Below are 25,358 nucleotides of genomic sequence, written 5' to 3' on the forward strand. Positions count from 1 at the left end.
CTATGGTCCCTTAAACCCACGCTATGGTCCCTTAAACCCACGCTATGGTCCCTTAAACCCACGCTATGGTCCCTTAAACCCACGCTATGGTTCCTTAAACCCACGCTATGGTCACCAAGCTACAGAACTTACTTAAGATCTGAAATTGCTACTGCATTCAAATGTGTTACAAAAAAAGTGTCATTTTTTTTAAAAGCATTGTTAAAATAGAAAGCGATTTTAGTTACAGTAATTAAAAAAACAAACAAACCCATATTAAAAACAGAAACCCAGTATATTTTATTATCTTTATTAAATAATTGAATTCACTGCCAGGGCTACACGTTGCACACATTCAATTTGTAGTAAAAGACTGGCTAGTGGAGGTGAAATGCATTTGGTTACAAAGACTCACACAGTACATCAGCTGTCATGCAGATGATCAGGTGCATTGAAAACCCGAAACATTAATACAAGACCTTGAGCAAACAGTACAATCCATATAACAGTGAGTCTACAAGATATTATTGAAAGAACCGACTAAACTAAAAAAAGAAAGCCAGCAGCCCTTGTCCTCACTGTGGCTCTGTTCCCGAAGCACACACACCCCCTTACACTGAGGGGCGTTCAGAGCCGGACTCGGCAAGCTGGATTCCTACTGCTAAAGAGATTTAAAGCTGGATCCAATCAATACTGACATGTGCTTTTAACATCAAGTGCCAAAATATGAGGTGCTGGATATCAAAAATGCCTTGCATTTTTACATTGCTGAAATAGTTAAATGCTTGATATTGCAGTAGGTGATTTGATATGAAGTATGGTCTGATTTGATAGCACTGGAGGTGATCAGTATCACAAGAGGACTGTTGATGCGATTCCTGATACAGCAGCTTGTGGATTCAGTGCAAGGCGGATTGCTGTAAGCCACAGGGCTCCGGTTTACACAGCTTGTGGCCAGTGTAAGGAGGTCAGTGCTAGTGCAAGAGCACCACCTAGGTGGTTTTGGTGGTACTTCAGTTTATTAAGCACCCTTTCCAACAAGCTGCATTTAATGGGAATGTTCTGCTGCTCCAAAATTACAGAACTCCAAGAGCTTCATTTACAATGCTTGCCTGGTTTGTGCTGCAATTACCCTGGGCCTCAAAAACAACTCACAAAACCAAAAATACCCCAATATCCAATAATACTGTGTCCCTTTGCAATTCAAAATACTATCAAAAGAGTTCAAATGATACTATACCATGCAATACACCCCACCAAGTTAAAAGCACAGTGATTGAACATTAACTGAGATAATTTCAGTGATCTTCTAATGCTGCATTATCCTTGCATTTGAATAATGCAAACATACTGTATAATGCTGTGTCTCCTAGCTACACTGCCTGTGCTGTGCTGTCATGTTGCTTGCTGCTAATTTATGTACCACTGCCAGACTCACCATCTGCATATTCAATTTAAAACAACACAGATCTTCAATAAGTAAAGCTGGCTTGGTTAAGACTTACTACATCCCAGTATTATTAACCCAAACAGTCCTGCAGTCAAATAGAATCAGGAACAGCCCGAGTTACAAATGCACACATTTTTTTCAACATACATATATACTTTTAAAAAGCAACCGAACGACCAGTCAATACATTACATCCTACACCAGACCCTTGTTTCAGCTACCAACGATACTCAGCATGACCCCCCCCCCCCCCCCCTCTTGTAAATGGATACTGTAATAGCAGATCGTCCATTTCCTGGCAGGCAGATCTACAGAACACAAGCCTAGGTTCATGTCTATCCACTACAGAATACAAACCAGAAAAAATACTTTCACAAGAAGCCAACATTGAGATTTCCTTCCCCGGTTGTCTCATGGTCGTCACCACACAGTTACGTCAATCCCTGCTGCCCTGGGCCCGTGTGGCTGCATCTCGTCTGGAAGGGCATCAGCAATGCATTCTGCTCCTCCGATCACCTGCTGCGCTGCAAGCATTTGTCAAGGAATTCAGAGTAGCAAGTCAGGGAGCAGAAATAGCAGAGGACGGGGGCCTCTGTGCCTCCCATGTTGTCCACCAGGACGACGGTGTGGGACACGTGGTGCAGGTTCATGCTGACGGTGGTCTGGATGTAGAAGTTCAGACAAGCGTTTCCACAATCGCAGGTTTTGGAAACTTCCAGGTCTTGGCACAAGTGCGCAGGAATGAGCTGAGGGCTGTATGGTATTCTGTTAGAAAGTGAAGAGAGGATACCATTGGAAACACAGTCACTTAGCTACTGCCACTTGAGTGACAGCATCTGGATAAACTAGAAAGCAAATGTGCAAACGCCATCAACCCTATGAAAGAATGGCTCTGTGGAGATACCTACAAGCAGTAGTAGTTGACAACAGCTGTAACCATTTTTTCTTTTTTATTTCACTGTTATGCATCTTTAAACAGCTGCAAGTGTGGTGCAACTTCTCCTCTTTCTGTAACATGAACAGAACACACTAATAACTCTTAATAGCTCAGATCCTAAAACACCAGACCGTCTTGCTTAGATCGCTTCAAATCTATATTATAATGCTGAGGGAATACAAAGCCACTTTTTCAGATTAATATATAGATATGTGACGTTACAGTGGCTTGAAACCTGGCTCCAGGAGACAGGATACCTAGTTTGGCTGCATCAAACCCCAAGTCTCCCTTAGTGTGCCGTGCAGTGGCCTGAAACCATGTCCCCTGAAACAAAGTTCCAAGCCACAGAGCCTCTGTTTAAGATCTATGTTCAATTTAAGAAAGGCACAAACATACACAATTAAAGAGGAGCCGCTAGGAGCCGCCCCCCCCCCCCCCCCTTAGCAATCCTTTTTTATGTTCTATTTAGGAAAGCTGAAATAATCCATGCAATACCAACCTGTAGTTGACTGCTGCCCGTGAAGCCATCTCCAGCAAAGTCAAGGGGAATTTTAACTGAATAGTGTGGTCCAGGGGATTGGGTTGCTTGAAAGGGTTCCCAAAAAGGTCCAGGTTCTCCAGCGACAGCCTGCGGAAGTCGGTGGGCAGGTAGGGCAGCTGGTTGCGGGCTGCGGAGAGGAAGCGCAGTTTACTGAGCTGCCCGATCTTGACCGGGAGACGGAGCATCTCATTGTCGTCCAGCTTCAGATGCACGAGTTCCCGGAGTTGGCAGAACTGAATGGGAAGGGCTCGGAGTTTGTTCTGGCCGAGGTCCAGGTACTGCAGGGAGTGCTGCAGAGTGGACTGGCACAGGGCGGTGCTGAAGGTCTCCAGGTGGTTGTTGTGCAGAACGAGCTCGGCGAGGCAGCACAGGTCCCCGATGGTGGCTGGCAGCTTCTTGATGTGGTTGTTGCTCAGGTCCAGCTTCCTCAGTTTCCTCAGGGTCAGCATGCGCATGTCCACCCGAGACAGCCTGCAGTAGGACACCTGCAGCTGCTCCAGGGAGTAGGGGAAGCAGGACGTGAGCGGATAGTCCTTCTTGGAGGTGATGCTCATCTTGCTCTTGGGTTTCTCCACATCGCGGGTCCGGGCGGGAGCCAGAGTAGTCAAGGCTAACGCGTCGACTTCACTCCCTCTGTGAGCCAGCCTGGCAGCGGAGAGGAAGTTCTTCAAGTTGTTGGCATCCGCCTATAAAATGAGAATTATTCACACACTTATCTCCTAGCCAGGTGGATGGTATTTGCCACACCTGTGTTGTTTGGCCTGTGGCTGTAGAACAGCGTATTCTTTTGACAAGAAAAGAAAGTACACAATTATTAGGAATAAGAAAGGAGATTGCAACACAAGGCACCTTGCCAAAACTACCTGGTACCTCAGAGGGCCGAAAGGTATTGTCTAAAGAAAACGGTTTTCATCCTGCAAGTCATATCACTGTATCAATCATATTGCTGTGTCTGGGAACATCTTAGTCACAGATTATTTCCTGTCCAAACAAGACTGTCACCCATGTGACACATTTTACTATCTGAATGGATCCATTGTTGTTTACTAGTGAAGGAATGAATTTCCACCCTAACCCCGACTAAACAAACGTGAGGCCTCATAACTATTTGGTTTGAAAACTGGGAACAGGTTAAAGTAATCCAAGACCAAGGAGAATGTAAAAATCAGTAGTGACCTTGTTACTGAACTAGCCATCAGGAAACAGAAAATCGAGATTACTTGTTGCAGGCTGTGTAATGCTGCTTCCTTTGAGGGTCAGGCGAAAATCCTGTATGATTCTGAAGCCAGCTCAAATGCTTGAATGAGTGTGGTGTGTACGTGAGTGATGTGAGTGTGTTCAGACTGCAGAGGAATAACAAGGTCATTGCCTCTAGACATATTCTTTCACAGCTCTTAAATCACACAATTAGACCCCTGGTGTCTAGTTCTTCTAGGGAAAGTTCATTCAAAGCATAAAACTGCACTTTCACCCTGTATCTAAGTGATGAGGCTAAAACAGCTGAAACTGCTCTGCAACAGGAGCCTTATTTCAAACCCTGGTTATGATAAACATAACATGTGTGAAATCGCTCAAAGGAGCCTCAGGATTCGATGTGGCAATACTAGCCATGTTCACTTCTGATCATACACCCTGCCATAGTTCCAAGGTAAATATTTCATTTCCAGACAGCACTCCTAGCCAAAACTCCCCCAGTGAACAAGACGTGCTTTCATCAGCGTTATGAGGCATGAGCAAGCAGCTCTGAAATACCAGGCAGGGTTTCTCACTTGAGAATCACCTCCCCCTTCCATCCGGGAGAATTCTCCTTTTAAATCTCAGTTAAACTGGTCTGTAGGTCTGAAGATCTGCAAGCCAGAAATGCACAACACCAAAATCGAAATGCTGTGCTATGAAGTACAAAAAGAAATAAAATAAAGCAAAGGAGACGAGAGAGAAGGAGAAAGGGGCAGGGAGGGAAGTGTAGTCGGACGAGAGAGAGGGGGGAAAAGCAAAACACGACGAGGGCGGAGGAGGAGAGAAGAAGACATGGGGAGGAGGCAGGGGAGAAAGAATGAAGGGGAAAAAGAGGAGGGAAAAGGAACGAGCAAGGAAATGCGAAGGATAGGGAGATGGAGGCGGGGAGAGAGAGAGGGGAGAGAAAGGAACAGGGAAAAGCGGGGGAAGAGAAGTAAGGGGGGGGACGTGACGGACAAGCGAGTCGAGGGAAGGGAGGCAATCGGGAAGTGGGACAGGATCGCGATGCACAGGGGCAACAAACAAAAGGGCGAGAAAGGAAGGAAGAGAGGGGAAACGCAAAGGAAGAAGGGAAGAGCATTGCCGTCCTTCATTCTACGCGGTACATCTTGGATTGTCATCCGAGGCTTGCAGGTAAATTGGCGTAGTCGTGCGCGGAATACGGCCTAACCCGCCGCGAGAGGTCACTCATTCGAACTTATAAAAGATATTGGGAATAGAGGTGCAAGGAGGCAACCGAGTAACAATGGGGTGTACAATTGCTTGTGAAAAAAGTTGAGACCAAATACTATGCGTCTAAGGGAGGAGGAGAGGCTAGCGAAAGGAGGAGAAACGGCGGCGAAAGAGGCAGGCGGGCAGGAGAGGAGCTGGGAGGAGAAGGAGGAAAGGGTGGAGGGGGGAAATGATAGAGTGAGTTTCGGGGAGCAACGTCCAATACGGGGGAGATGAGTGAACCTCAGCAAAGATTAGTGTCTGGCGTTGGGGAGTGGGAAGAAGGCAGAGGGGGAGTACATGACTGCAATGCTGAAGATAAGAAGGAACCCTTTCCTAGTGCAAGCCCTGCAGACCCCGGCAGCCCTTTCTGTAATGTAACGACACACAGGGTAAAACTGCGCCGCTGAGAAACGAGACTGTGTTCCTGGAATCTGGAGGAAAGGTCACGCCAGTCCTACAGCAGCCCCAAGCACATCAGCAGCATGCTCTCTATTGTCTGCAGTCTAACAAAGGCTGTGCTGTAGATTCAGCATCACTGCTATAGAAATACACCTTTCATAAAAAACACAAGAAATAGTAACCCCTCACATTTCTAGATGCGAAAAGATGGGATTGAAAGCAAACAAAATATGCAATTAATAATAACAATAATAATAATAATAATAATAATAATAATAATTACATTTTAAATCTCCCGGCCTACTGTGCATTCAATCTGCAGTATCACACATCATGTTCAATAGTACACTACTGTGAATTTAATCTGCAGTATCACACATCATGTGCAATATTACAATATAACTAGTGCATTCAATCTGCAGTATCACACATCATGTGCAATAGTACACTATAGCTAGTGCATCGATGCACTACTGTGCATTCTTCTTCAGCTCTTAGTGCACTCAAAACAAAACCTTTCCAAAAGTTTATTGACATTAAGCTATGAATTAGGGAATTAAACAACCTTCTGAAAAGTATAAAACTATAAAGAATCTCTTTAAATTGAGCATACCTTACTGAGACAGACGTCTACTGCTGGTTCCTTCAGTCTTATTGTGGCCTTTCCCTCTTCCACGAATCTGGTGAAAAACTGTTCTATGTTCTCCTTCAGCTGTATTGGGAAGAAAGCAGAAGTCACTGTCACATCTCTAGTATACAGCTTCCATTTCCAGGGCAACCCAGTTTCAGCAGAAACAGGAATGCTGGCATATGAGCACCACTCCCCCAAACAGTTAAATGTTCGTTCCCAACTCAGCTACATGAACATGCTGAGAGTACTGTCACCACAAAGCTATAATACAGCAAGTCCCCTGGACTGTATCACACTACCAGCCTTTAATATCTGGAAACAAAAACATAACAGGAAACAACCCTGACTCTCCTCTCAGTCTGTGTTTGTTTGTTTTCTTTGTTTTTGTATTGTTTTCACTTCTCCTACAGTAAACAATTGGTTGTTTAGCAGGAAGTGTCGCTATGGTGAGGCGCTCTTGACAGTACAGTACAAGCTATTGTTTTGCTGGGAGTGTCGCTATGGTGTAAGAGCTCTTGACAGTATGCTGTTGATGTACTGGTTGCGTTATGATACTGACTCAACCAAGCCTTGAAGGTCTTAACACAAGCCCAGCAAAAGCAACTAACCTTGTACTTGCAGCCCGCTTTGTGCTTTAAGGTGCAGATCATGAGAAATATGTTCTGTATCTTGGTCGTGTTGTCCAGATGTCTCCCGATGGACAGCACTGCTCTCGCTGCCTTGCCTCGATTTCTCATTCCAAAGGTCGGCAGCATCCGATTGATAACTTCCACCTCACACTGAAGCTTCATCGTCAGTCTCGCTTCAAAGAAACGAGCCGAGAGTTGGTATAGGGTACATTACAGAAAGGGGAAAAACAACATTGAAAACACTCTGTGTGCGTTCTTCCAGCACGTCACAGACTCAAACATTGGGGTTTTGAAACAAGCCTAGTATTAACAGTTTCCATTGGCCCTGGGGGAAACTGAAAGCCACTATAAAACAAACCAACAAACAAACAAACAAATCCCCTAGCCAAAAGATTTACTTCTGCAACTCTAGCATGACAGCGCCTCAATCACACGCACGTATCAATCACTTCACAAACAGCCGCTGCATCCGGTCGGCATTTCTGCAGGAACACACTCGCCCGCGTTGTCCTGACTCATATTTCGTAGAGATTTTAATTGATAAATATAACCATCAACTCCTCGAAACCATACCCGACCAGCGTTAGCTGTTGGTGCAGTATCACAGTTCAACTTTGTTTTTCTAAGTCACATTGACGCAGCGTGGGTTTGGTTGACTAGTTCATCCATTTCCCGTTAAACTGACTGGTCATGCACAAAAACCCAGCCTTGATGCTTTTTGCAAGATCAGATCTTTGAGCACTGTCAAGGGTCTTAGCAGCGAAAATGTGTACATTATGGGCTGTATTTCTGTAGCCACACAGCACACCACCGTAGTCTTTATTTATTATTATACAACCTGTCTGTTGTGACTGCAAAACAAAACAAGCGCTTATAATAATCCTAAAACCACAAAGGCTGTTTCAACAAAACACGCATCCTTTTGATCAGAGTATTTCTAACACACTAAACACGGCATGTCTTCATCAGAGTAACACGAAGCACCTCGTACACAGCTCACAGTGCGTGTTCACATGCAACTCAGACTGTGATGGGTCTGTAAACACACACACTGAAAAACACTGCATCGTACACAGCTCACAGTGCGTGTTCACATGCAGCTCAGACTGTGATGGGTCTGTAAACACACACACTGAAAAACACTGCATCGTACACAGCTCACAGTGCGTGTTCACATGCAACTCAGACTGTGATGGGTCTGTAAACACACACACTGAAAAACACTGCATCGTACACAGCTCACAGTGCGTGTTCACATGCAACTCAGACTGTGATGGGTCTGTAAACACACACACTGAAAAACACTGCATCGTACACAGCTCACAGTGCGTGTTCACATGCAACTCAGACTGTGATGGGTCTGTAAACACACACACTGAAAAACACTGCATCGTACACAGCTCACAGTGCGTGTTCACATGCAACTCAGACTGTGATGGGTCTGTAAACACACACACTGAAAAACACTGCATCGTACACAGCTCACAGTGCGTGTTCACATGCAACTCAGACTGTGATGGGACTGTAAAACACACACACTGAAAAACACTGCATCGTACACAGCTCACAGTGCGTGTTCACATGCAACTCAGACTGTGATGGGTCTGTAAAACACACACACTGAAAAACACTGCATCGTACACAGCTCACAGTGCGTGTTCACATGCAACTCAGACTGTGATGGGTCTGTAAAAACACACACTGAAAAACACTGCATCGTACACAGCTCACAGTGCGTGTTCACATGCAACTCAGACTGTGATGGGTCTGTAAACACACACACTGAAAAACACTGCATCGTACACAGCTCACAGTGCGTGTTCACATGCAACTCAGACTGTGATGGGTCTGTAAAACACACACACTGAAAAACACTGCATCGTACACAGCTCACAGTGCGTGTTCACATGCAACTCAGACTGTGATGGGTCTGTAAACACACACACTGAAAAACACTGCATCGTACACAGCTCACAGTGCGTGTTCACATGCAACTCAGACTGTGATGGGTCTGTAAACACACACACTGAAAAACACTGCATCGTACACAGCTCACAGTGCGTGTTCACATGCAACTCAGACTGTGATGGGTCTGTAAAACACACACTGAAAAACACTGCATCGTACACAGCTCACAGTGCGTGTTCACATGCAACTCAGACTGTGATGGGTCTGTAAAACACACACACTGAAAAACACTGCATCGTACACAGCTCACAGTGCGTGTTCACATGCAACTCAGACTGTGATGGGACTGTAAACACACACACTGAAAAACACTGCATCGTACACAGCTCACAGTGCGTGTTCACATGCAACTCAGACTGTGATGGGTCTGTAAAACACACACACTGAAAAACACTGCATCGTACACAGCTCACAGTGCGTGTTCACATGCAACTCAGACTGTGATGGGTCTGTAAAACACACACACTGAAAAACACTGCATCGTACACAGCTCACAGTGCGTGTTCACATGCAACTCAGACTGTGATGGGTCTGTAAAACACACACACTGAAAAACACTGCATCGTACACAGCTCACAGTGCGTGTTCACATGCAACTCAGACTGTGATGGGTCTGTAAAAACACACACTGAAAAACACTGCATCGTACACAGCTCACAGTGCGTGTTCACATGCAACTCAGACTGTGATGGGTCTGTAAAAACACACACTGAAAAACACTGCATCGTACACAGCTCACAGTGCGTGTTCACATGCAACTCAGACTGTGATGGGTCTGTAAAACACACACACTGAAAAACACTGCATCGTACACAGCTCACAGTGCGTGTTCACATGCAACTCAGACTGTGATGGGTCTGTAAAAACACACACTGAAAAACACTGCATCGTACACAGCTCACAGTGCGTGTTCACATGCAACTCAGACTGTGATGGGACTGTAAAACACACACACTGAAAAACACTGCATCGTACACAGCTCACAGTGCGTGTTCACATGCAACTCAGACTGTGATGGGACTGTAAACACACACACTGAAAAACACTGCATCGTACACAGCTCACAGTGCGTGTTCACATGCAACTCAGACTGTGATGGGACTGTAAAACACACACACTGAAAAACACTGCATCGTACACAGCTCACAGTGCGTGTTCACATGCAACTCAGACTGTGATGGGTCTGTAAAAACACACACTGAAAAACACTGCATCGTACACAGCTCACAGTGCGTGTTCACATGCAACTCAGACTGTGATGGGTCTGTAAACACACACACTGAAAAACACTGCATCGTACACAGCTCACAGTGCGTGTTCACATGCAACTCAGACTGTGATGGGTCTGTAAAACACACACACTGAAAAACACTGCATCGTACACAGCTCACAGTGCGTGTTCACATGCAACTCAGACTGTGATGGGTCTGTAAAAACACACACTGAAAAACACTGCATCGTACACAGCTCACAGTGCGTGTTCACATGCAACTCAGACTGTGATGGGTCTGTAAACACACACACTGAAAAACACTGCATCGTACACAGCTCACAGTGCGTGTTCACATGCAACTCAGACTGTGATGGGTCTGTAAACACACACACTGAAAAACACTGCATCGTACACAGCTCACAGTGCGTGTTCACATGCAACTCAGACTGTGATGGGTCTGTAAACACACACTGAAAAACACTGCATCGTACACAGCTCACAGTGCGTGTTCACATGCAACTCAGACTGTGATGGGTCTGTAAAACACACACACTGAAAAACACTGCATCGTACACAGCTCACAGTGCGTGTTCACATGCAACTCAGACTGTGATGGGTCTGTAAAAACACACACTGAAAAACACTGCATCGTACACAGCTCACAGTGCGTGTTCACATGCAACTCAGACTGTGATGGGTCTGTAAACACACACACTGAAAAACACTGCATCGTACACAGCTCACAGTGCGTGTTCACATGCAACTCAGACTGTGATGGGTCTGTAAAAACACACACTGAAAAACACTGCATCGTACACAGCTCACAGTGCGTGTTCACATGCAACTCAGACTGTGATGGGTCTGTAAACACACACTGAAAAACACTGCATCGTACACAGCTCACAGTGCGTGTTCACATGCAACTCAGACTGTGATGGGTCTGTAAAAACACACACTGAAAAACACTGCATCATGCCAGCACGCCACTCGCAGCTTCGATCTCACCTTTACGCTCACCGATACCCACAGCACGGGGTACAGAAAGCTTTCCAGTTTATTACACAGAGCGATCATCCACGATTCAAAACACCAACACCCGCCTAAAAACTGGCTCGTCGCCAAGGAAACAATAAACCGCTCTGTGATTGGCTACAGCCCCGCTCGACGCCACCACCGCGAACATAGTAATCTGATTGGTGAAAAGTTATAGAACTGAATTGACGCAGGAAGGTTAAAAACAGATCTGTTTGCCTCGATTATTGAGGTATTTGTTTCATCTGTGTTTAGAAGGTATACATAAAAAAAGAAAATATCCCAAACACTTGAAAACCCTGTGAATCGTAGGGAGAAATCTGAAAGAGAGGCGCGTCACCTAGTGGTCTGCTGAAAGGCGCACTGAGATCACGGTTCATTGCACAGGCAGGCGCGTCACTTTCTTTACTAGTGAGTTAGGAACAGAGAATTACAGTCTATTTAATATCACACGACAGAGCTGTTCACAGCTAATAACTGCTGGATGCAAACAAACCGGACAAGCAAAGGGCTCTTCTGTCTGGTAAATTAGATCAATTGCACAGAAGCCTAAACTATGGAGTAATGTACGAAGCATGCGCTAGTGAATGCCATGTAAGTGTAAACTTGAATTGTGGGACCTGCCGCAGCAAGGAGAGCTGTTACCCGTGTCTTGCTTGAGAGACTACAAATAAAACACACAAAAAACTACAATTCCCATGTCCCGCAGTGCACCGTGGGAGTCTTGAGAGAGGAAGTGAGCGGGGCTGGGCGGTTGAGTAGCGCATGCGTGCGAGTCGGCCTTCCTTTTCGATATCCGAGCGATAGAGACGAGATGGGCCACCAGCAGCTCTACTGGAGTCACCCGCGCAAATACGGCCAGGGCTCCCGCTCCTGGTCAGTTACCCCGTCAATACCGCCGAATGAACCCCCTTTACAGCCCTGCGCTCGAACCCGGGGCAGATATTTAATAAATACCCCGGCTAACACTAACAAAACCCCGGGCCGCGTGGGGAGCAGGAACATGGCGGCGCTTTGCACTGCCAGAGCTGAATCCCTACAGGACGCGTTTCTGTGTGGCTGGACCACTGATACGATCAGTAGTGCTGAATCTGAAACGCACCGGTGTTACCCAGCCCACAGCGGGCTATATGATCCGCGCATTCCCGGGCTGCTTGCTTTAGACTCTGCTTAGCTGGACGGGTGATGGCCGTTGTATGTGGACTGCGGGGGGAGGGCGGCTGTGTGTGTGTAACAGCCACATGTCGAGTCCAGCTAGAGTAAAGCGTTGAAATCGCACAATAAAAATGTTTGTGGTCGTTTCATGTGATTTTTGTTTTTATTTTTTTTTTTGTAGCCGAGTGTGCTCAAACAGGCACGGTCTGATCCGCAAGTATGGTCTGAACATGTGCCGGCAGTGCTTCAGACAGTATGCGAAGGACATCGGCTTTGTCAAGGTAAGGGAGGTTCTTTATTAGAAGATGTTTCTTAGGTTGTAGAGGTTTTTGCGTGGGTCAAAGTGCTACAAACTTGACCCTTTTTAAAACGGTAATGGCAAATTTTAGTTCAGTCAAGTTTTAACATCACAGACAGGATTCTAAATGGTTTACTTGAACCAAGGAAAGCTTCATCCAGACCCTGAAGTTGTTCATTTTACATGTTAACCCGGGAGTGGAACAGCCCTCCAGGACCACGATTGACACCTGTGGCACAGTTATTGAAAGTGGTTAAATTTATTTATTTTTTTTTTAAATGGTCAATTTCAGGAGCCCCTGTATAAGTGGTGGTGTTTGTAAAGTGTTGTCTTGATGCACTGGATGTAACTTTATGAATTGAACAGGATGCTGAATCTAAACGCAATTCTGCTCTGCTTCATGCAGTACAGGTGCAGCTGTGTGGGATGTGACAGTCTGCACAGTTCAGAGTGCTTCAGCAGTGTCCTGTGTACTTGAATTTGTCTAGCAAGTATTGTGATTTCAGAGGTTTCCATCCAGACACGGACTGTGTGGCTCTTGTGTGAGACACACTGATAGATTTCAGTCTCTATCTTGCTTCTGAATGTGTCTAGTATTTTTTGTAGCTGTTTGCATTGTGTACGTGTGTTGGATGTGTACCCATTTTTTTGTTTTTGATCTCCTGCAGCTTGACTAAATACAAGGAATGGACTGGATGAGTTGCAGCTCCAGAGTGGCATGGAAATATGGAAAGGATCATCTGTATGACGGGCATTTAACACTTTGCGTTCTGTTAATTAAATAAAACTGTTTCAGCCCAATGGTGCATCCTGTGTGTGTGTCTGGATGTTAGTGGAGATCCTTCTCTAGCTTGCTTACCAATGGAGATAAAACTGGGGGGATGAGGGGTGACCAGTGAAATGATGTTCCTGTGATGGCTGTTTACCATAAAACAAAGGTTTGTTATTTTACATGCCAACTTTTCCAGGAAGAGGGGAGGGTTAGTTCATTCTCTTCCCCAGGGTAAGGGGATTGGAAACCTGAACTACTGCATGCAGGGTTTCCACAATGCTGGTCCTGGGGACCCCTGTGTCAGCTGGTTTTCATTCAAACGCAAGTTCAGTTACTTCATCAGATCCATTTCAGCTAATTATGTGCTTATTTAGACCTTTTTAATTGTTCTCAGCTCCTAAAAAGTTTGCGTTTTCAAGCTGATCAGAATTAAAAAGGTCTAATTAAGCTAGTGGATAGTTCAAAGAAGTAATTGAGAACTCTGCTGGAATGAAAACCAGAAGGCACAGTGGGTCCCCAGGGCCGGGATTGGGAACCCCTGATTTTTTAATGCATCCTTCTAGTCTAGGCCAGTTGTGGCCAATCATGGTCCTGGAGGCCTATATCAGTGCTGGTTTTTGTTCCAACCCTCTTCTAAATTGTTTAATTGAACCAAATAAACTACCATCCAGACCCTGAAATAGTTGATTATCTAGTAGTGTTACCAGTTATAGGTGAAGTGGAATGGCTCTCCTGTATTTGGAGTGGCCACCCTTGCTAGGCAGTAAATGAGGGCTTAAACATGAACATTGCATAAAGATACACAGCACCCACTAAAAGCATTGGGTCAAACTGAAATTACATTCTCAATTAACTGGTGCTCTGGAGTTGTGTTACAAGAGCATCCTTGAAACCACAAAGCAGACAGAGCTGTGCAGTAAGTATAGAGATCAGCTGTAAGAGGGGTTTTTGTGACTGACCTAAGTGCTCTGGGAGCCTCCACACTTAGCAGTATTGCTGTATGGAGAAGAACGATTCAGTCCTACTGGGAGAATGAATAGCAGTAGTGCAATCTGATCGTGATTTCAAGGTTGTGGTTTTTGGGGTAGAATTGTGATTTAAAGTGTATCTTGCAGGTCAAACACACCAAGACATTTCTGTATAGATTTCATCAGTAGAAATAAAATAGTTTTTATGCGGTTAAAAAAAAAATATTAATAAACTACAAAGATAGGATGGATTTTGTGTGGCGTATGGCCACACCCACTCAAAAACTGCTGGCCGGAATGAAACCGAGTTACATCCGGAGAGGTAAACACACATGGCAACTACCGATGAAAACATGAGATAAAATCGAAGACCCAGTTTATTTTAGGGAATGGGCCACAACCCTACAGTTTGTAACCGCCAGTGAGGCAGTGGGGTCCCACTGATCAAAAGAGGCAGCGACCCCGCAAAACCTGTGTGGATCGGCAACACTGCATGGGGAGTGTAATTAACAAAACTAATGTGTTGATTACCAATAATACACGCTTCAATGTCTGTACTCTGTAATTAGTTTATATTAGTTTAGCGATTGTCTGTTATGGCCTGTAATACCCGTGTTATATTGTGTCTGATCACAGGCCACGACATTGAAATCTTCAAAGACGATAAATTACAATCATTACAGTAATGTACAGTAGACATTGGATTGATAAGATGGCATTATATTAGATAAGACAACTTCAGCAGTGAATACGGAACAATAAACGTTTCTTTACTCACCATTACGCCAGTGGTACAAATGTTCCGATCCAGTAAAGATTGAATTATTTATCCAGATAATGCCCTGACAGGATGGCATTCATGCAACCCCTGCACACGCATGTATTCACAATATTATTATTATTATTGTTATTATTATTATTATCTCACAAATCTGTAGGAAAGACATACAGGCCGAGAACGGTTTCCCCTTTACTGTATGTAAGATATACAAGATATACTTTAACATCAGCATTAGGTTTAGTTGTAGGTCCTCCTGGAAGCATGCATTATCTAGGGGGTACAACCTTTTTTTTCAAACAGTAAAAGCTGTCATCTGGATGAAACAGAGCCGTTCTAATGAGTCAGTAACCCCTCGGCGTGTTTTTGCAATGCCACTGAATAGGCAGCTGTGGCTTTCGTTTAGGTTTCACTTTCTTGTAAGGAACTGCTTTATCCCCTTTAGATCTGGCCGATTCTGCTGTGAGCTGATTAATCTCTTGACTAAATGTTCGGCTGAGGTATCAGATAGTATCTAATGGGCTGCCTAATCTACCAGTCTGTCCAGGAAGGGTGATTTGTGGCAAAGGGTGGACATTGGCTTTTGAAACGGACCTCCGCTTCTGATGCAAACCATAAGAGCACAGAGACTATACATTCTGAAGCAGTTTGTGTGTGCTGGGTCTGCAGCAACACGCACTGGATCGGATGATGAGCAATCCCAAAAGGGTGACAATGTGAACAGATCCTTCGCTTTCAATCATTGCTAGAATCGGGTCTAAGGCTGCGTCCAGGCCGCTTGCACAGGGTTACAGCTAGGTGGCAGCAGAGTCACATCCCAGGAATAACACTCATGAACGACAGTGAGAGGAATGTGTTGAGGCAAAAAGACATGGATTAAAAGGCTACTGTCAGCGTTCATTCTTATGTAAAAAAAAAAAAAAATCTAATAAGTTTGGTTTGTCATTTAATTAGGCCTTCAGAATTCATGCTATCTTTAGTTCCGTTCCGACCACTTATGCACAATTCTAAAAACATATTCTAGTACATAGTACAGAGTAAGACATAAACCTGTAGAAATGATATATCATATTTTTTGTATCATCATTATATCATCATTGATCGTGTCACATGTTCTTAATGTAATAAACACAAATAAAGGCTTGCATGAAGCTCAATGAAAGCGACCGCCCATGCTTCTTGAGGAATGTACATCACTGATGGAATTAGAAAAAGATTTGAAAGAAGTTCATGTCGAAACTCAGGGCAGCGGTCCCTAGGTCCAGCCATTTATTTATGGGTCTGGATTCCCAGCTCAGAAGCAGAATTGTTTATCATTCTGCGTTTCTATATAATTTGTCAAGAACCAGTGAAGTTTAGCAGAGAGGTGATCAAATCCAACGTTTCCTCCCTGTGGAAGAGAGGTCACATGTGTCTATATTTGTGCACATTTCCAGTAACGGTCCACTGACTAGCACAGGATGTTTTATAAGTCAGAGCAAGGAGACTCTGCTGTTTTTCTATTGCACAGTTACTCTACCTTTTTTCCCCACTCAATATTTTTTGTTTTGATTATTAGATCAAAGATTTTTTTTTAGTTTTTAAGTGACCGCTGTATTTAATACATCCCATTTTTAATATGTGCAATGCACATTCTTCTAATAGTGGTGACGTTGATGGGAATCCTGTCCCCAGTTTAAGGTTCTTGTTAGCCTTGTGAGCTACAATCAGAAAGCAGGTCACGCTCTCTAAACGGCACTCAAACATCTCTGCTTGACGTGAGCTCCTTCTCGATGTCACTCTCCACACTCCTTATCACACACCCTCTTAACCCCAGCCCAGAATGAGCTAGCTGCACTTCCCGAAGCTTTAAGCAGGAATTCAGTGCACCGTTGAGTTTAATCAAGCAGCCCTACTTTGGCACTGATGGGCTTTTTGAGTTTAGACATGCAGTGGAGAGTTCAGCAGCCACTCTACTGCACTGCCAGGCCCTGCTAAACATGCTGATGAGAGGCTGCCTCTGGGGCTGACGCGGATACAGTGGAGTTATTTTATATAGAGGTTGGCATGGCAATGTGGCAACATGCCTATTTGCTTTCTATTTCCAGCAACTAAATGAAGTCTCTGGGTTTACTGAAATGAAACTTATGTGACTTTAATTTGTTTTCGATATCTATTTTTTTTTTTTTTGCACATTGTCACTGTGTTAGTGTATCAAAAACACCCCTGAATTCCACTACAGATTCAGGTTCATATTCATTAATACTACTACAGCAAAAGCAAGTAGGTATTGCAAAACTATCCTATAGTAAAAGCACTGCAAAATGTAATAAAGCACAGTGAAAGCTCGATAAAGCATGGGTAAGCATTGTAAAGAATAGAGAGGCACGGTAAAGCATACTAATGCACATGGTAAGAAGTAAACCAGGGTAAGCAATGGTACATGCATAGCATAGCCAAAAGCACGGGTAAAACTGCAAAAATACTGTGTCGAACTTTTATTTGTGTTTCTTTTATGTTTTATTGTGTTTGAAATCCATCTGAAATAAATCTGCCTTCACCTGCTGGGAGCTTGCTATGAGCAGAGAGTGGGAGGGGCTGGCAGGGTTGAAAGGTCACACTGTCACGTGATTTGAATGGATGAGGAAGGCTGCTCTCAGTCTCCACACAAGCTCAGCTTAACAGATTCTCCACAACACAACACAATAGAAACAGCAGAGAAAACACAGAACCACTCAGAGTGATCACAACACAACACAATAAAAACAGCAGAGAAAACACAGAACCATCTGAGTGATCACAGACACAACACAATAGAAACAGCAGAGAAAACACAGAACCACTCTGAGTGATCACAGACACAACACAATAGAAACAGCAGAGAAAACACAGAACCATCTGAGTGATCACAGACACAACACAATAGAAACAGCAGAGAAAACACAGAACCACTCCGAGTGATCACAACACAACACAATAGAAACAGCAGAGAAAACACAGAACCACTCAGAGTGATCACAACACAACACAATAGAAACAGCAGAGAAAACACAGAACCACTCAGAGTGATCACAACACAACACAATAGAAACAGCAGAGAAAACACAGAACCACTCCGAGTGATCACAACACAACACAATAGAAACAGCAGAGAAAACACAGAAACACTCAGAGTGATCACAACACAACACAATAGAAACAGCAGAGAAAACACAGAACCACTCAGAGTGATCACAACACAACACAATAGAAACAGCAGAGAAAACACAGAACCACTCAGAGTGATCACAACACAACACAATAGAAACAGCAGAGAAAACACAGAACCACTCAGAGTGATCACAACACAACACAATAGAAACAGCAGAGAAAACACAGAACCACTCAGAGTGATCACAACACAACACAATAGAAACAGCAGAGAAAACACAGAACCACTCAGAGTGATCACAACACAACACAATAGAAACAGCAGAGAAAACACAGAACCACTCAGAGTGATCACAACACAACACAATAGAAACAGCAGAGAAAACACAGAACCACTCAGAGTGATCACAACACAACACAATAGAAACAGCAGAGAAAACACAGAACCACTCAGAGTGATCACAACACAACACAATAGAAACAGCAGAGAAAACACAGAACCACTCAGAGTGAGAAAACACAGAACCACTCAGAGTGATCACAACACAACACAATAGAAACAGCAGAGAAAACACAGAACCACTCAGAGTGATCACAACACAACACAATAGAAACAGCAGAGAAAACACAGAACCACTCAGAGTGATCACAACACAACACAATAGAAACAGCAGAGAAAACACAGAACCACTCAGAGTGATCACAACACAACACAATAGAAACAGCAGAGAAAACACAGAACCACTCAGAGTGATCACAACACAACACAATAGAAACAGCAGAGAAAACACAGAACCACTCAGAGTGATCACAACACAACACAATAGAAACAGCAGAGAAAACACAGAACCACTCAGAGTGATCACAACACAACACAATAGAAACAGCAGAGAAAACACAGAACCACTCAGAGTGATCACAACACAACACAATAGAAACAGCAGAGAAAACACAGAACCACTCAGAGTGATCACAACACAACACAATAGAAACAGCAGAGAAAACACAGAACCACTCAGAGTGATCACAACACAACACAATAGAAACAGCAGAGAAAACACAGAACCACTCAGAGTGATCACAACACAACACAATAGAAACAGCAGAGAAAACACAGAACCACTCAGAGTGATCACAACACAACACAATAGAAACAGCAGAGAAAACACAGAACCACTCAGAGTGATCACAACACAACACAATAGAAACAGCAGAGAAAACACAGAACCACTCAGAGTGATCACAACACAACACAATAGAAACAGCAGAGAAAACACAGAACCACTCAGAGTGATCACAACACAACACAATAGAAACAGCAGAGAAAACACAGAACCACTCAGAGTGATCACAACACAACACAATAGAAACAGCAGAGAAAACACAGAACCACTCAGAGTGATCACAACACAACACAATAGAAACAGCAGAGAAAACACAGAACCACTCAGAGTGATCACAACACAACACAATAGAAACAGCAGAGAAAACACAGAACCACTCAGAGTGATCACAACACAACACAATAGAAACAGCAGAGAAAACACAGAACCACTCAGAGTGATCACAACACAATAGAAACAGCAGAGAAAACACAGAACCACTCAGAGTGATCACAACACAACACAATAGAAACAGCAGAGAAAACACAGAACCACTCAGAGTGATCACAACACAACACAATAGAAACAGCAGAGAAAACACAGAACCACTCAGAGTGATCACAGACACATAGCTAAAAACTCTCTATGTTGTTTAATAGATGTTTTTTAATTTAAAAAAAAAATGGGACTGGATGAAAAGCTTTGAATTTACGGGTGAAAAAACTAGCCGAAACATTTGTTAGCTTATCTACTTGCCTTTCTTCTAAGTTTCCTCTTGATTTTGTCAATCTGTAACTTTCTCATTCACGCTCCTAACACCGTCATGTTTTAAAATAGTATGCATCCCAATGCCAATTTCAATAGACCCGTACATCTGAAACCGAGCTGCACTGAATTAATCAGCCAGATGCTTTCTGCACTGTGGGGGGATAGATTCTACAGAGTCTGGAAGGCCGTTTGCTTTACAAACCTGACAGACTACCAGAGACATTAAGAAAAGTGCAAACAAGCGTATGGAAACGAAGGAGCTGAAATAACGTGGGCGTGAAAAGGCAGCAGATGCATTTCTTGCTGGCAGGATATAAACAGACAGGTAAAAAAAGAGTTAAGCCCTCCTGGCTGTGACCTTTAAAGAACGCTTCTCTCAGGTGCTCAGACCATTAGCTGCACTTGTGCTGTTCGCTCTACAATAGCGGGCAGTCTAGTGCCAGGATTCTTCAAGGCGCATTTTTGTTTCCAGCAGTTGTGCAAAAGCACCCTCTCCTGCTTTTTGCCAGCTCATAATACAAGGAACGATAATGATCTCAGAAAAGGGCTAGAGCAGTACTCGTCATCCCACTCTGTATGTTTTCGAAGGTATTCCGATTGATCTGCATTTTCACAAGAGAATTTCTTGTTAGTATTTAGTCCAGTCATTCCCTATCGACAGTCAGTGCACATTAGCTTGAAATCACAAAACTTGTTATGCTGAAAGGTGTTTACAAAAAAAACATCCTCTCACCTTGTCTCATTGTGTCAGTGGCTGGATTTCCACAGAGGTGACAGCCAGCAAGAAAGGCCGTTATTGCTGAATTTCACTTAATCAATCTAGCCGCGTGTCAATCTGGCCGCGTGTCAATCTAGCCGTGTGTCAATCTAGCCAGGTGTCAATCTAGCCGTGTGTCTATAAGCGTCAATACTGTCACGAGTGATGAAATTCAGTTTTTGCAGCATGTATTGCCTGCCTTCACAGCCCTGTGCTGGACGCTTTCCTGACTGGCATATATTTCTATACTGAGTAGCGCCCTGATCCGCGCAGCTTTTTCTACTTTTGAACACCATGGAGTGGGATCATAAAGAGGGTTACACGCAGTGACAAGGGTGCTAAGCTGAAATACAGGCACCATCCTTCGGGCATTTATTTTTAGAACAGTATAGCCATATTTATCAGTTAAACTGGTTCCAGCATTCCTTTATATAAGAAGCTCACTGGAACAGGACAAATGAACGATCAGTAGCTGAAGTGACATGCATTCCTGACTACTACCCTGGCGACACTTAAATAATCCACAATCAGCACGTGTTGAAATCATGGGATTGCCATCCACTTCATTCACAGTCCATTTTCCAATCGGGATGATCAGGCTCTATTCAGGTAGTGTGAATAGAAGATCAAAGTACCTTTGACAAGCTATTCACTTATTGTTAATGTCAGTCTGACAGGACTGTTGTAAAATATTGCATCTAGTTCCTAGCCAGGTTTTGCAGTGTAGAAGAGGTTTGGCAGGGACAGGGCTCAGACCCCCTGTCCCTGAATAAGAATACAGCCTCCCATATGGGCGGAGCACAGAACAAATTGGGATCCTGATGGGTTGGACAAGAAGTCAATCAAACGATGAATTCATCAATGAATGAAGCAATCGCTTTGGTTCCTAAGGCTAAGCTGCAGTAAGTTGTTTCAGAGACTGCCACAGTGAATGCAGATTCAGGAAAGACAGAAGCTGAGCCGTGAGAGAGCTGGTCTGTGTCTGTATGAAGAGAGGCAGCCCTCCCTTTTAAAATCCCCCAGGCCCTAAGGAAGTAGTAAAAAAAGAAGGCTTTCAAACTTTAAAGCTTCTTGGAGATGCGGCCGTGTTTGGCTGTCCGTGACGGACCGCCTCGATTCCACGTGAATGCCAGCCGATGCACTGGGACTCTAAAAGGCTCTTTATTGGGAACGCTGCTGTTGTTTCTGATGCTGACTCAGGGCTTGCATTCTCTGCAGCCAAGAGACAGTTTATATAACCAGGGCTTTGCTATTCACAAACTGCAGGGCTGGGGAAGAAATTAACAGGATTTCACATGCTGAGCACAAAACAAAGCGTTCACAAAAAGATATCATAATCTTTGTTTACTGTAAAGCGGATACGCTAAACCAAATAGCATCTTGCTGGCTTTCTGTCTGTAGGGCATCATTGCATAGGGTGATACAGAATGGCTTTGCTATCTGGCTAGCATTGCCTGAGTTAGGGTTTGTATTGAATCTGCAATCCTCTTTTGTAAATTTCAGTAATGAAGATAATGTTATGGGCCAGCATTACCCTTCCTATCCTCACCTCCCGTTGGCTTTATACACAGAGCTGGATATTATTAGGGTTAACGAATAATGAGAACAGAAAAGAGACACTTGCCACAATTTCATCTTCCAGTATTAACGTCTTCAAGTCCATCTTTGCCTTATCTCTCTCGCTGAAGTTAATTTAAACAGCACATGACTCAAAGCAGCTCAGACACAAAGGACGAGAGAAGAGATTCCGCTGTTTCCACAGCAGCAGGTAGTACCCTGGTTGAGTACGAAGCCCGGGCTCAAGGTCCCTTCTAGTCTAAGTAGGCTTGTTTATAATGGATTGAGCCCAGCTCATAGTCACCTCGGCCCTCATTAACACAATGGCATTCTCTTTCAGGTGTTAGTGTTAGAAACATCGAGGGGCCTGCCTGACCAGGACGGCTCAGTGGTTATGCATCCATTGTTAAATGGGATTGCTGTCTTCAGAAACACATTCAGTGTGCTGCTGGCCATTATGAGACAAATACTAAAACATGGGCAAAGAATTCCAGAATGGATGCAAAGCAGGAAGAATGATCTCAAAATGAGCAGACATTCACATCTGAGCACACATGGAACGAGATACACATGGAATTAGATACACATGGAACTAGATACACATGGAACAAAATACACATGGAACTAGATACACATGGAACTAAATACACATGGAACTAGATACACATGGAACTAAATACACATGGAACTAAATACACATGGAACTAAATACACATGGAACTAGATACACATGGAACTAGATACATATGGAACTAGATACATATGGAACTAGATACACATGGAACTAAATACACATGGAACTAAATACACATGGAACTAGATACACATGGAACTAAATACACATGGAACTAGATACACATGGAACTAAATACATATGGAACTAAATACACATGGAACTAGATACACATGGAACTAAATACACATGGAACTAGATACACATGGAACTAGATACACATGGAACTAAATACACATAGACACAGATAGGAATGGGGCAATTTTTATTTTAAACTTATGGTAGTTTCTTTAAAGGTGAAACAATGTTAAAGTAAATATTTTTTTTCTGCAGAATTCCTGTTTTATAGAAAAAAAAATCTCAATAAAAAAAATCACAAATTTCAGAAGGGACAACTGAGAAGTTGGAAAAAGAACATTGTGATAAATAAACGGAAAGGACGGAACGCACAAATAAAATGAAATCTTATGAAAGCGTAGAGGACAGAAGGTATTCATTTTCCAATCGCAAACTCCATCAATAACCCTGAAGGGGAGGAGGGAGGAAGGGAGAGGTGAGAAGTGATCCTCTGATCTTTAAATGGCTGCTGGGACACAATGGATATATATCTGCACAAACAAAGCTATCCCTCGCTGTATCTGAGTGGAGCCGGTAACAGAAGAAAGAGCGCAAACCACTTGCTGGATGCCTATCAGACTGAAAAATGCAGCCGTTTTCATTGTGGCTGCACAGAAGACACAGTATTTTATGTACCATTGCCTTTGAAAAAAAAAATCCTGACAGATAGGACGAGCCCAAAAGACAACAGTATCCCCTTGCCATTAATACAGCAGAGGAAGACAATACGAGAACACAGTGACTCATGAGCCAGATCACCCAACATTGAATTTGATAGCAATAGCTGTCAGGGTGAAACCCAGAGGGCTTTTTTTTGTTTTAGTCACTGTTTTAGATTTATTATCCAGCCACTGCAACTTGTTTTTAAAAGATTATTATTATTAGTGGTGTGCAGAAGGTGGTTTATGTAAAGAGAATGGCAGTGTCCTTGATCATCGTTCATGCTTAACAGAGTTCTGCAACACAGAAGCCTTCTCGCTGCTGGGAAATACATACTTGCTGTTTGAGACCATACCATAGATAGATGTGCATGGAGGAGAAAAGTAATGGAACTATTTTCTAGGTTAGAATGACTTTCACAACCTTGTCTCTGCTGATATCTTCTCTAAACAGGGACAATGAGAGACTGGCCTCTCCAGAGGAATGTTCTGTATCACAGCTACAGCTGACAGTGTTCCTCTTCTCTAAACAGGGACAATGAGAGACTGGCCTCCCCAGAGGAATGTTCTGTAGTGTTTCTGATGTTTCAAGAATGGGAAAGCAGTTGTGCAGTTGATATAAACAGGAATTCTATATAGATCAGGTGGTGAATTATATACAGTATATAACATGTTGACAATACAGGACCTCCATGCATTAAATCTAATTGAAACTAACACTGTGTTGCCTGTTGCTGTCGCAGATGGGTTGTTAAAAGTTAATGAGAGCGAACCTAATCTCGTCCTCTAATTGAAAGGAATAGCTGCTCACTGAACCAATGAAAAATCAATGACCTGTTGACAAGGGCTCCAGGAGAAGGCTTCATTTCAAGACCAACAAAGAAAGCTTTCTCAAGAGGGTTCTGTTCTGCAAGGACGTCCTTCTCTGATAGGATCCACGGGGTATGCAAGGGGCCACAGCGGGGATAATGCAATCTGCAAGTATAAACTTGGATTCAGATTTCACAGCGCTCTCAGGATTGCTAAAGCGCCAGCTCTGGGGTGAGAACCCATAGGCCCTGTCAATATTTATATGGTGAAACGATCAGGATATCAGAGCTATTGATCTGCCCAGCAGCCCTAATCCTCCTCGTTTCTGTTTATGGGGTGGTTGGGGGGGAGGGGAGGGGGTTGCTGTGTTACCAGGACATGCTTAATAAAATTGCCTGTGAGAAAAAGCATTTAAACCGGTGGTGTGTTTCTTATCTAATTGATTGCAGAATTAAAGGATAGCTGTCCAAACAAAGAGGAAGGACTGTTTAAATGCAGTGTCTCAATATCTAACCCCAGACTGG

The 25,358-nt window shown here is 43.7% G+C and overlaps 2 protein-coding genes across 3 annotated transcripts; one reads left to right on the plus strand and one right to left on the minus strand.

Annotated features, from left to right (window-relative positions):
• Positions 1–273: 273 nt before the first annotated feature.
• Positions 274–11,292, minus strand: LOC121330150 (leucine-rich repeat protein 1-like). 2 transcript variants are annotated; one of them, XR_005951835.1, is made up of 6 exons: positions 11,204–11,292; positions 6,997–7,190; positions 6,371–6,469; positions 2,866–3,593; positions 2,338–2,437; positions 2,110–2,194 (listed from the first exon to the last, which is right to left on the minus strand). XR_005951835.1 is itself a non-coding variant. In XM_041276459.1 (5 exons), exons 2-5 carry the CDS (start codon positions 7,177–7,179, stop codon positions 1,942–1,944), a joined length of 1,263 nt encoding a protein of 420 aa, XP_041132393.1. In that variant the 5' UTR covers positions 7,180–7,190; positions 11,204–11,292; the 3' UTR covers positions 274–1,941. The 2 variants fall into 2 exon arrangements, 1 of the variants encoding a protein (XP_041132393.1); XM_041276459.1 differs by lacking the exon at positions 2,338–2,437 and having other exon boundaries at positions 274–2,194.
• A 706-nt stretch (positions 11,293–11,998) lies between these two features.
• Positions 11,999–13,484, plus strand: LOC121330151 (40S ribosomal protein S29). Its single transcript, XM_041276460.1, has 3 exons — positions 11,999–12,106; positions 12,567–12,666; positions 13,352–13,484. The coding sequence occupies exons 1-3, from the start codon at positions 12,045–12,047 to the stop codon at positions 13,358–13,360; spliced, it is 171 nt and encodes a 56-aa protein (XP_041132394.1). The 5' UTR covers positions 11,999–12,044; the 3' UTR covers positions 13,361–13,484.
• Positions 13,485–25,358: the final 11,874 nt, after the last annotated feature.

This window comes from Polyodon spathula, chromosome 17 (genome assembly GCF_017654505.1).
Source record: "Polyodon spathula isolate WHYD16114869_AA chromosome 17, ASM1765450v1, whole genome shotgun sequence".
Lineage (NCBI taxonomy): Eukaryota > Metazoa > Chordata > Actinopteri > Acipenseriformes > Polyodontidae > Polyodon > Polyodon spathula.